This window comes from Triturus cristatus, chromosome 1_2 (genome assembly GCF_964204655.1).
Source record: "Triturus cristatus chromosome 1_2, aTriCri1.1, whole genome shotgun sequence".
Classification (NCBI taxonomy): domain Eukaryota; kingdom Metazoa; phylum Chordata; class Amphibia; order Caudata; family Salamandridae; genus Triturus; species Triturus cristatus.
In genome coordinates, this window is record NC_140580.1 from 372,613,657 (window position 1) to 372,626,741 (window position 13,085).

At 45.5% G+C, this 13,085-nt stretch overlaps 1 protein-coding gene across 2 annotated transcripts in view; it reads right to left on the reverse strand.

Annotated features, from left to right (window-relative positions):
• POLR3A (RNA polymerase III subunit A) overlaps positions 1-13,085 on the reverse strand; it is a 316,237-nt gene that overhangs the window by 147,896 nt on the left and 155,256 nt on the right. For both annotated transcript variants that reach the window (XM_085604841.1, XM_085604831.1), the window contains exons 15-17: positions 4,771-4,935; positions 2,297-2,469; positions 1,825-1,936 (exon numbers count right to left, since the gene is read on the reverse strand). In XM_085604841.1, coding sequence (XP_085460967.1) covers positions 1,825-1,936; positions 2,297-2,469; positions 4,771-4,935 — 450 coding nt within the window. The remainder of the gene's footprint in view (positions 1-1,824; positions 1,937-2,296; positions 2,470-4,770; positions 4,936-13,085) is intronic.

Consider the following 13,085-nt stretch of genomic DNA (forward strand, 5'->3'; position numbering starts at 1 on the left):
TAACAGAGTCTTAAAGTTCTACCTAGACAAGACTAAGACTATTAGGAAGTCTGACCACTTGTTTATAAATTACGGTTCCATCAGCGCAGGTTTCCCAACCTCCAAACATTCCATCGCCAGATGGATAGTGTCATGTATCAAGCTGGCTTACCAGTTGTCTAATAAGCCCCTTGAGGCTACTCCAAAGGCTCATTCCACAAGAGGAAAGGCAGCTACTGTGGCTTTGTTGTACAATATCCCCATCTCTGAGATCTGCCAAGCAGCCCCATGGAGGTCGGTACATACCTTCACGAGACACTATTGTCTCGATTCAGATACGAGCACAGACACTCAAGTAGGCCAGGCCTCTTTGCGAAATATATTCCATTTCAGAGACCAGCTGCTCTTGATTCTCAATCATTTGTCCACAGAGGTAGAGGATGGGCTTGCTATTCAATTCAGCGCTTATGACTATTGATGAGGATCCCATGAAAGAGAAGGATAAGCTACTTAACTGCAATCCTAGTTCTCTTCAAGGGGTATTCTCATTAAAGTCATAAGCAATCCACCCACCTCCCCGGACAAATGATCAACCAATAGTTCGTCTCTTTGTGCCCTGATCTTCGGGTTTCCCAAAGAACAACTGATCCGTCACCCCTGAGGCATGATGGGAGGTTGGGGGTCATGGCTGCCTTAAAGGCACTGTGCCTGTTTTTCTTTCATTTTCTTTCATGTTCTATGCTGTTATGCTTTTGATGCAGCCTCTGGGCTAAAATGCCTGCTATGTTACATTGCAGCTTCTGCTGTTCATTCAAGAGAGTTCAGGTGTCTCTTTGCCCTCCTGTTTTTTCTTCCTATGTGTGTGTATTAAAGAATTAAAAACAGAATATACCTCTATTCATGCAGAAGCAGATTACGGAAGCATTGATTAGCTTTGTTTTTTCTTGAAGGCTGCATTGGCTTGTGGAAAAATTATACATATGTATATATATCAAGCTGTATATGTATGATTTTATATATATATTTTTAATGTACTCTGGGGTCCAGCGCATGGGAGGGAATATTCAGTGCGTATGATAATTGATGAGGATCCCCTGGAGGAGAATTGTTCTTGCCCTTTGATTCATCTATGAAATAATGCTCAGTGGGATCAACAAGTTTCTACCAATGGGTCAGACATCAATAATTAGCAGGTAAAAATAGAGCAGCCATTATACATAATTAGGTAAAAGTGAGCAAACAAAAAATCTCCCTTCTTATAGATGTGTGAGTTATGATATCACTTACAAGAAACACAAAGAAATTGGGATTTGACAGTTGAGAGAAAGAAGCGACAGGACAGCTGGGAGGATATGGGGCTAAGGCTGTGAAGTAAGAGGGGTGATTATAACTTCACTGTTCAGGAAAGGAGATTCATAAGCACAATGTTTAGGAAGAGTACAAGGACATCACTACAAAGGCGGAGAGTGAGCACTGAGGTACAATTTTCAATGAAGTGGGGAACAATGATATCTTTCTGCAAGTTCTGACATCGATGCGTAGATCAAGATGTGATAAATTGTGGGCAGCAGACAAAAGACAGACAACATTTTTCTGTCAGAAAGAAAGGAGACGCTCAGTGGAGCCTGGTAGTATTGTTTGGTGAACTATGACATCACTACTGAGCGAGACAGGGTAAATGGATGTTATTGACAAAGAAGTACCACATGGCTAGAGAGATGGATAGAGCAATGGATAGACACATATGAATAGCTAAAGAACAGACAAACACAGATAGATGGCCAGAGTGGGAGAGGGATACATGGATAAAAAGATCCTTGTGACAGAGAGTGGGCCAGTTGCTACCTTTAGAGCCACACAAAGCCATGATCAAAGGACTGTTACTCTTGTCCAACTCTCGCAAACAGGCACTGCCAGCATGGTCTCTGATCACAGACAGCTCACGGAGAATCAAGGCCTACAAATCAAACAGATAAACAAACAAAATTAAAAAGATTGGAATAGATATGGGGAACCTCCCAAACTTAATGTCAGCAAAGACATTAATGGCAAGCATAGGGTTTTGGCTTTCATCACATCCTAATTTGTACACCCAGATGATCTGGCCATATTAATTTGTCAACCAAGTTCAGCAGAGAACGCAGAACCTGATTCATTCACTCAGCTCAAGGAGGTTCTAGTTTTGCCCTGCTATTTTCAGTGTCCTCATAAACTCTTTCAAGGGTAATCAGCATTAGCTCAACTGGGATACACAAGGCCAGATTAATTCAGAGCAGTGACTTTTGAAGAATGTCCAACCTACCCAACAAAAAGTTACCTCTAGTGTCTCTTCAGCAGTGCAACCAGGCTGTTGTTGCAGCTTCCCAGTGTTCAGGGCTTCAATATACTCATCGCACTTGGCATAGCCACCATCCAGAAGGTCCTGTTTGGCCTTCAGCAGCCCCTGGCCAGGTGTCACATCACCAATACCAATGGAGAACCCACGGTTTGCTGAAACAAATGACAATGTGTTAATAAAAACGGACTATACCTAAAGCGGACTAAAGCGGAGATTTTCATTGCAGAATATTGCACATTTTTCGCCGTTTTTAATGCATGTGCTCAAAATAAGCTAGTTTCCCATTGGGGAACCCAAGGCCTCATCTTAATAACATTGGCATGATACAAACATATAATTTAGGCCCCGTTTATGATCTACACGGAGTGGAATTTCATTTATGCTCCAGTCGTAAAGGCTCTGGTGTCCCTGGACTTATTGGGTGCAGGAAACCCAGACTTGATTTGCTATCTGATAAAATCATTTGAGGCTTCGGCAGTAACCACAGCCAGGCCTCCAAATCCAGCCACACCCAACATTTTCTCCAGCAAGAGGGGCATGTAAGGCTCGCTCCTGCCACAACTATTCTTCCTTTTCTATCCTCTACTCTGCCTCTACACCTTCCAGCATCCCCCACAGATGCCACTACACACATTAACTACTCGCTCAGAGATGGTAGCAAATGTGTGTTATAGGCTCCTCACGCAGAGGGACTACTGTGTGGAATTCTATATCCTCACAACTATTCCCCATACGGATGGGTTTCACTTAGAACTGCACAGCAATGGCAGGGTGTTGTTACTACACAGTTACTACAGGTAAGGAGTTTGCACCCCCTCAGTACAGCACAAGTTGGAACTAGGGTCTTATTCGTAGAAGGTTTAGGACAATTTTCACAGAACAATGATTTATGTGCAGTGTTACTTTGGGCCGTACAGGGGAGATTAGGAGACAATCCTTTTAATTTCATTTAATATACAAGGGCTAGCTAGCATCCTCCCAGAAATTAATTCAGGAATCATCTCCAATCTTAAGTATCACTCTATCAATCTAAATGATTACCACCAATCAACTGCTCCTGCCAGTTATTCTCTATTGCTCTGTTGATTCCTCCACCTCCTTAGCAATCCATTTCTTCATCCATTTATCTATCAAGCCACAGTCATCTCTTCCATCCAACTATTCCACTACCATCCCACTGACAAAGCTATTCCTTCATAAAACTGGTCATCTGTTGAGCAGCCAGTCATTATTGCAGGCAGCCAGCTAGGATTCCCAACAGCGCATTCACCCATTCCTCACGCCTTTACTTTAATTTCCATATTCATTACTCGAGGCATCCATCTGTTGCTCCTCTTAATTCAGTCTCTACCCTGAGTTGGACTTTCCATCCTTATGCACGAATATTCAGACTAGTCATTACATTGAAATTTAAATTGTACCCGTACCCGAGAAACAGACAGTTATTTTATATGTAGGGGGTACCCAGTAGCTTTTATGAGACAAACGGTGAACTTCCAAGCTGGCACATACAGAAAGCATGGATGATGTGCTAATAACTATGCTTAACATGTTTGTGGATACAAGCACCGAACACCATTCTGGTAGTGTTTCAGAACATCAGTGTTTTTCTCACCACTCATTAACAAAATTGACACTTGCACATGATTAGACTTCTGATAATTCACAATGTAGCGTTTGTGCACGTCTGTACTTGAGCTATAACCTTTGCACACGCTCACAGAAGTTTTCAGTTTGTAGCATATTTTAAACGGCTCTATCCTTATGCCAAGCCAATAAATCGGATATCCCACTTTCTAGGTGCTCTCCATTTCTGCCTCCTGCTTTTCATGATTGAGTTTTCCTGCTCATTTTCACTCCTCAAATTTGATGTCTTGACTATTTGGTTTAAAGAAGGTTCCAGTTCTAGTTCAAGCCTGCATTTCCCAGCTGAAAGATAGGAAATAAAGTTCTGCAAGCCTCTGATGGTTGAACTAGTGGATCGCTCAATGGTCTAGTCTCCTGCTCGGTTCTTGTATCTCACAGGAGGTCTCAGGAGAGTGTTTCTCCTGCTGGCTCGAGAGACCAACTGCACTCAATCTTCATCAATTTAATGGGGTGACATTTGTCCGCAAGTATTGGGAGGATGGAATGTAGATGGGTGAGGTTCATAAACTCCTGTGCATCCTGTGCTGAGGTCTGCTATCAGATCTTTGATCCAGACGATCAATATCCATCCAGGCATTCGCTTGTCAGTTCATCCATACACCCCATCCAGGTAATTCTCCTGCATTCTGTCGGTCATCCACATAACCATACATCCATCCTGTTGTCTAGTCAGCTGTGCGACTGCTGGCAAGCATTCCATGCTCACTTTAAGCTTTGCTAAAACAATACCCCACTGATTGGACAAGCAGTACCTCTTAGCGCTCTATACAATTATTATATGTAGTACATGTAAAAAGTAAACATACACAGATAAACTGGAGCTAGTCGTGCCAGGCGTGACATGGCATCAGCCGCGTCCACCTGACCCCAGTCTCGCAGTAAAATGTAGAAGATATTGTTTTTGGATCCAGAACCCAGGGTCCCTTTGTCCATACTGCCCGACACCAGCTCACTGTTCTGGATCGTCACGTCTGCAGAAGATATAAAGATATCACAAAGTCAGAAGAACACAGCCAGATCTGTAACACACCACTTGTAACTAAAACTGGAAACATGAAGTAGGAAGCTGGCTCTGTATATACTATACCAAAGTGAGGTATAGTGTGCACAGAGTATTCTTTTAGTTATTTTATTTTCTAGAACAAAGCAAGCCTGGCACAGGTAAGCAATAAATATTATACAGTGGTAATGCAGTTTGTAAACAGTTTGAATTGCAATTGTATATGCACTTTGATTTGATTACAGTAGAGCTACTAGTAATGCAATGATTTTGATATACTGAACATATACTTTGTATTGGCTTTTTAGTAGAATGTCAAATAAATTACTTTACAGATTACTTTTCTTACACAGTGCAGTATACCTGGATAATGCACTGGGACATTTCCTGTAAACAGGTAGGTAAAAGCATTTTTGTTATTTAGTTACAGTTTTAAAGGGTTTCATAGATTTTCCAACTCCACAGTTAGAAACTTTTCACAGTAAAACAGTCAATGTTATCCTATGGAGGAAAATAGGGCTATCGGTTCAAAGGTAAGTATTCAGTTGTGGGAGTTGGTATTCTGGGGTTAGACTCAGAGGTCCCCCAAGGTCAAGGATGCACTCTTGTTACACCCTCAGCGGCACTAGGGCAGCTGGGTGCAGAGTGCTGAGGCCCAATGTTATCCAATTGGGGATAGGGGGCCTCCGGTTGGTGGCTGCTGACTAGCAGGCCACAGGGTCGTGGGAGCAAAGCTCCTGAACTTAAGCTCAGGGCAAATCGGGGTTCAAGCCAGCACAAAAGGTGCACCCTCAGCAGCAATGGGGCGGCCGGGTGCAGAGTGCTGTATTGGCGTTGGGCGCCCTGTAGCTTTCACTGGGGAGTCTCTGGTTTGCAAACACACTGCAGGCTCGGGGACAAAGGTCTTCTGGGTGCAACCACCTCTTGGAGAGGTAAGTTGGGATGCTGGGGGTTGGTTAGCCAAGGCCATGGGGCGTCGGTTGCAGGGGTGCGTTTTAGGGTCGGATCTTCTTACCAGCTCCTGGTCGCGGTTGGGGGGGACCTTCCGGTTTGAGGCTGCAGGCGTCGGCTGGAGGCTTGAGGATCCCTGGGGAGACCTCCTCTTGGTGTTGGGCCACTCCAACTCGGGCCCTGGGCGTCGGGTGCCGAGTGGTGGAGACTCGCAGACTTTTCTGGACATGGAGACTGTTGGTGAACAAATCCGGTGTTCACGGGAGACAGAGTCTTTTCTTTTGAAGGCAGAGCAGGTCCTCTGTGTTCCTGAAGCTGCTGGCAGCAGGACACACCGGATTTTAGCTTCTGCAGGTTCAAGGTGGGAACAGGCCAGTAGGGCTGTGGCCAAGTCAGCGGGCCTCCTCCTCTTGTTAGCTTCGGCACGGCTGTTCGGTCCTTCTTTTCTTCTGGTTTCTTGTCTGAGGAAGCAAGGTCCCGGGTGCCCCCTAAATACTAGATTTAGGGGAGTTACAGGCAAGTAAAGGTTGGGACCAATGGGCGGCACATGCCTTACTCTGGTTGGCTGGCTCCCCCACATCTGCAAGATGGTGGGGACAGATTTGTGCATCACCCTCCCCCCCCCCCCCCACCCCCGAGGGGTGGAGTTGGCAGAGGTGGGCACACCTTGTTTTTTCCCGCTAGGTCTCCCACTCAAAGAGAGGGTCAGAACCAGTGGAGACCAGTTGCTGAAAGCAGCAAGTGACCTGGGGAAGCACACAAAGGCAGCAAGTGACCTGGGGAAGCACACAAAGGCAGCAAGCCTTTGAAACATCCCCTTTGTGGACCCTGCCCATCCTGGGGGAGGAGGCTTAGCACCTCGTCCCAGGATGAGCATTGTTTCAGGCCCCCGAGAGCAGCAGGCTCTCGACCCGGAGGTCCAGAAACATGTCTGGTGGTGGCAGCTGAAAGCAGCCAATCAGCCTGGACCCTAGTGGTAGGTCGTTTATCAGGGGGCATCTCTAAGATGCCCTCTGTGTGCATTTTTCATTAAACCCACACTGGCATCAGTGTGGGTTTAATGTGCTGAGAAGCTTGGTACCAAATTTCTCAGTTTTCAGTGTAGCCATTATGGTGCTGTGGAGTTCGTAATGACAAACTCCCAGCACCATATACTCTTAATGGCATTACTGCACTTACAATGGCTAAGAATGGACTTATACACTGTAGGGGTACAGGGCTCATGCACCTGTACCCTCACCACTAGTATAGTGTACCCAGCTAGAGGGGGGGCTGATCTATGCAGTGGGTTGTAGGCATGGCACACAGGGATGTGTGCCATGTCGACTCTTCACTTTGTTCTGCACCAAGACAAGCAGCCTGCAAAGGCAGTGTGTGAGTGTGAAGGTACAAGACCTCTAAGGGTGGCACAATAACTGCTGCAGCCCTTAGAGGCCTTCCCTAGTCACAGTGCCCTGGGTACCAGTGGTACCATTTACCAGGGGCTGACCTGTGGCCAGAAATGCCAATTGGGTTTTGGTTTCAATGCAGTTTTAGGCAAAGAACATAGGCCCTGGGTACCTGATTGGAAGGAGCCCTGGGAACACTCAAAGTACATCGGCAATTCAGCAAAAAGAGGGGGCAACCGTGCAGAAAGAGTGCACTTTCTCACACCACGCACCCCAAAATGAATGAGGATGAGACAAACCTTTCCCTAGAGTTTTCATTTTTTAAGTGGAAGAACCTGGAAGGTCCATCTGCATTAACATGGGCAGCCCCAGGTCTGTGTTCCACTACAAAGTCAATTTCCTGTAGGGAGATGGAGCACCAATAGTTTAGGATTTTCACCTTTCATCTGCATTATCCACTTGAGAGGTCTGTGATCAGTTTGAACTAGGAAGTGAGTATGTTCTCAGCTTCTTCAGGGACCAAACTAGAGCAAAGGCCTCCCTCTCAATGGCACTCCAATGCTGCTCCCTGGGAAGAAGCCTTCTGCTTATAAAAGCAACAGTTTGGTCTTGGCCTTCATCATTGGTCTGGGATATGACCGTTCCTATCACTAGCTCAGAGGAATCAGTCTGCACAATGAACTGCTTGGTATAGTCTGGAGCCTTGAGAATTGGTGCTGAGCACATTGCCTCTTTCAGGGTGTCAAAAGCCTTTTGACAGCTAACTGTCCAGTTTACCTTTTTGGGCATCTTCTTGGAGGTATGTTCTGTGAGGGGGTCACAATGGACCCATAACCCTTCATCAACCTCCTGTAGTACCCAGTCAAGCCAAGGAATACCCTGACTTGGGTCTAGGTTGTTGGAGCTGCCCAGTCCAGGTTGGCCTGGTGCTTGGGCTGTAAGGGTTGCACTTGGCCTCCACCAACAAGGTGGCCCAAGTATACCATATCATCTAGATAAGCTGCACTGAAGGGCTCGAACCCAGCAAGGACTTCGTTCATCAACCTCTGGAAGGTGGTAGGGGCATTCTTTAAACCAAAGGGCATAACAGTAAACTGATAATGCCCATCAGGTGTGGCGAACGCTGTCTTTTCTTTTGCTCTTGGGGCCATGCCAATTTGCCAGTACCCTGCAGTTAAATCAAAGGTACTTAGAAATTTGGCTGCACCCAATTTATCTATCAACTCATCTGCTCTTGGGATAGAGTTGAGCCCTCTATAGTCCACACAGAACCTCATTTCTCTCGTTCCACCCTGTGGATTTGGTTTGGGAACTAGAACCACTGGGCTGGCCCAGGGGCTTTCAGAGGGTTCAATAACCCCTAACTCCAGCATCTTGTGGACTTCAGCTCTGATGCTTTCTTTGACTGGATCAGACTGTCGATAGATTTTGTTTGTGACAGGTGAACTGTCATCAGTGTCCACATCATGGGTACACCAGTTTGTCTGACCAGAGGTCATCAAAAGCGCTTAGCATACTGCTGCAAGACTTGCTTGCAATCATTCTGCTGTTGGGCAGTGTGGGTGTCTGACAAGACAAGTCCATCCACTGACCCATCTTTGGAGCTGTATGAGAGGAGGTCAGGGAGAGGTTCACTCTCTGTCTCCTGATCCTCATCAGTCACCATCAGCATGGTGATGTCAGCCCTGTTGTGGAAAAGCTTAAGGCAGTTCACATGGATCACCCTTTTGGGTGTCCTGCTTGTGCAAAGGTCAACCAAGAAGGTGACCTCACTTTTCTTCTCTAAGGTGGGGTAAGGGCCAATCCATCTGTCGTGGAGAGCCCTTGATGCCACTGGCTCCAAAGCCCACACCTTTTGCCCTGGTTGAAATTCTACCAGTGCAGCTTTTTGGCCATGCCAGTGCTTCTGAAGCTCCTGGCTGGCCTCAAGATTTTTGGATGCCTTTTCCATGTACTCAGCCATTCTGGACCTTAGGCCTAGCACATTGTCCACAATATCTTATTTTGGTTCTTGGAGAGGCTTCTCCCAACCCTCTTTTACAAGACAGAGTGGTCCCCTGACCGGATGGCCAAACAGAAGTTCAAAGGGAGAAAACCCTATTCCTTTCTGAGGCACCTCTCTGTAGGCGAAGAGCAAGCATGGTAAGAGGACATCCAATCTCCTTTTGAGTTTTTCAGGAAGCCTCATAATCATGCCTTTCAATGTCTTGTTGAACCTCTCAACAAGACCAATGGTTTGTGGGTGTAGTAAACTTGTACTGCACTCCACACTCTTTCCACATGTGTTTTAGGTAAGCAGACATGAAGTTAGAACCTTTGTCTGAAACATCTCCTTAGGAAACCCCACCTTGGTGAAGAAACCAATGAGGGCCTTGGCTACTGCAGGAGCTGTAGTAGTCCTAAGGGGAATTGCCTCAGGATACCTAGTGGCATGATCCACTACCACTAGTATTAATTTGTTTCCTGATGCTGTGGCAGGTTCAAGTGGACCCACTATGTCCACACCTACCCTTTCAAAGGGAACTCCAATAACTGGTAGTTGTATCAAGGGGGCCTTTGGGTGTCCACCTGTTTTGCCACTGGCTTGACAGGTGACACAGGAGCTGACATACTCCTTTACTTTCTGAGACATCTGGGGCCAGTAAAAGTGGCTAACTAGTCCATCCCAGGTTTTGGTTTGGTCTATATGTCCAGCCAGGGGGATGTCATGAGCTAAAGTTAGTAAGAACTCCCTGTACTTCTGAGGCACTACGACTCTTCTAGTGGCTCCAGGGTTGGGGTCTCTGGCCTCAGTGTCCAGTAGCCCCTCCTCCCAATAAACTCTGTGGGTACCACTGACCTCTCCCTTTTCCTGAGTAGCAGCTTGCTGCCTCAGCTTTCAAGAGTTGGACAGTCCTGCTGTCCAAGGCACAGCTCTTCCCTACAGTGTCCCCCTGGGCCTAAGAGTTCAACCTGGTAAGCGTCAAGCTCCATGGGCTCAGTTCCCTCTGGGTTGTCCAAGTCCTCTCCCTGAGGACAGGGGTCCTGAGCCTCTTGTTGTACAGAAGCTGGTTTCCCAGTCTTCTTACCTTTTCTCTTGGAAGGTTGGGCCATACGTTCAGGCTCCAGCAATTCTTTTACTCCCTGTTTTCTGCTCTGTGCTCTTGTTTTTACACACACTATCGCTGGGATATCCAGCATTGCTGCATGGGTTTTCAATTCCACCTCAGCCCATGCTGAGGTTTCCAGGTCATTACCATGCAGACATGCAGCTGGAAGCTTTGGAGAGACCACTACCTCTTTCAGGCCAGTAACCCACTCTCCCAGTTTAATGTCACCATACCCATTCCATGGTTAGTGTTAACACTGCCAGCGTTGGTGACTGGGTAAGTTCTCTCAATCAGGTATTGCTCAGGGGAAACCAGTGTATCTCTCACCTTAATGACCCTGCCACCTATATCCCTCAGAGCTTCTATCCTAGTCCCATTAATCCAAGGATATTGCATTTGTTTAAGTTGGGTGGACACACAGCTAAAGTGGCAAACTCAACTTCCCCTTCTGAAACTAGAACTGCTTTTTAGTGTGTAACCCGATTTGCTCTTGGCACACTGTTGATCCCATCTGGAGACTGGCTACACCAGGATTAGCTGTAGGAGGTATAGGGGGCTTCTTGTTAGGACAAGTAGCATCTCCAGTTAAGTGTCCCAACTTTCTACAGTTGTTACACCAGGCCTTTGCAGGATCAAAGTTCTTTCCCCTGTACTTATTAGTAGATTGGGAAGAGTTTGGGGACCCACCTCCCTGTCCAGGTTTTTTAGGGCGCTTTTGAAGACTCAGGCTTTTTATCTTGGGAATTCTCACCACCTTTCCCCTAGGGGAGGTTTTGTAACCCCTTTCTTTTGGTCACCTCCAGTGGTTGTTTCTGTCACCATAGTCTTGACCCAATGGTCTGCCTTCTTTCCCAATTCTTGGGGAGACATTAGACCTAGGTCTACCAAATGCTGATGTAACTTTTCATTAGAGCAATTACTTAAAATACGGTCTTTCATAAACAAATTGTAAAGGCCATTGAAATCATGCACATTGTGTCCAGTTAACCAACCATTTAGTGTTTTACTGAGTAGTCTACAAAGTCAATCCAGGATTGGTTTTGTGAGCTCCCATGAATCTAATTTTGTATTCCTCAGTCGTGAGTCCAAGTTCCTCAATGAGAGTTCTCTTCATGAGGTCCTAAGACCCAGTATCTGTCCCAGAAAGGGTCAGGAATCTGTCTCTGCAGTTACCGAAGACCAGGTCCCAAAGGAGTGCCCCCCTGTGTGACTTATTCACTTTTCTCATTTCACAAGCCCTCGTAAAGGCTGTGCACCATTTTGTGATATCATCACTCTTCATATTTAGGGACAATCCCTTTGGAGATTTTAGGAACATACGATTACTTTTATCATTATTAAGTAAATTGTGGGTTTTTTGTTTTTAAGTAGTACACTTTGCTTAAAGAGAAGGGGACTACATGGTAAAAACATTTTTTTTTTTTTAAAGTTGCAGTGAAAGTTGGCATTGGTCCAAGACAAGTTTTAACCTAATTCACAAAGGTTAAGAGGTCCAAAGAGGGACCCTTTGCAAGCTACTACCCCAACTCGTGGGTCACTAAAATGTCAAATCTTCATGACCACTGTTATCGTTTAAACCATTGATCCATATGGACAAGAACTAATTTTGGAATGGACAAACAATACCCTTCCAAAGTGGACATCCAAATCCATTTCTAAACCCATTATAGAAGTAGGTACATTTTACCTGTCTTAAGTCTACAAATTTAGTGAATCACAGAGATTCCACCGCTAAAATGTTTAGTACATGTGATCCCAAATTTTGATTTGATCCCCCACACTGTCCAAATATGTGAATCTAGAAGTAAATCCAAAATATTCACATTACGAAGACCAGTGGCAGAGAATCTCAAAGCTATGTTCACTGGGCAGGCACTTTAAATGTTTTAGAACTAGATCCAATATTTTTTTTTTTAGGCTAAGGTACATTCTTTTTGCCCAGTCAGCCCCCTCTGCAGTTTTTGATCAGCTTAGTGTATAGTAAACAAAACAGGACCAATACTCCCGTTAGTACTCAAATAGTTGATTTGCAGTACAGGGAATTTGTTGTAGCCCTGGACTACCACACCGACCAATAAATACAGCGATTTGATGGCTGGTACAAAATAATAAACCCAAGATTCTGACTTTCACTAGAGAAAACATTCTTAGCATTTATGGCCACACAAATGGCCCTATATATTTCAGAACGATGCTTAGCTGGGTACCTGTTTCCTTACACAGAAAACACTTTCTTATAACATGTGCTTTTGTGTTGAGCTTGGTTGTGTTGATGGCTTGACTAGCCACTCTTGTCCACTCAAGGAACAAAATGCATCCAAATCAAACAATAAATACCTTCATACCTACCAAGACAACTCTCTCAGACAAAAGGAATATGCTACTTACCAGTATGCATCTGTTCTTGGCATGTAGAGCTGCAGATCTACACACTTTTGCATAGATCGCCATCTGGTGTTGGGCCCGGATGTTTGCAGTTTGTTTTTCCTCTTGGAAAGTCTTTGAAAGTCACTAGGTCGGTGACTCCTCCTTTGGATCGTATTGCGCATGGGCTTCGGCTCCATCCTCAGATTGTTTTTCGCCAGCAGGGAAAGATGGAGCGTAGTAGTAACAGTGAAGAAACCCATGTGTGTATCTAAATAAGATAAACTGGAACAGATACAGGTAGCCGGGGAGGCGGGTGGGCGTGTGTA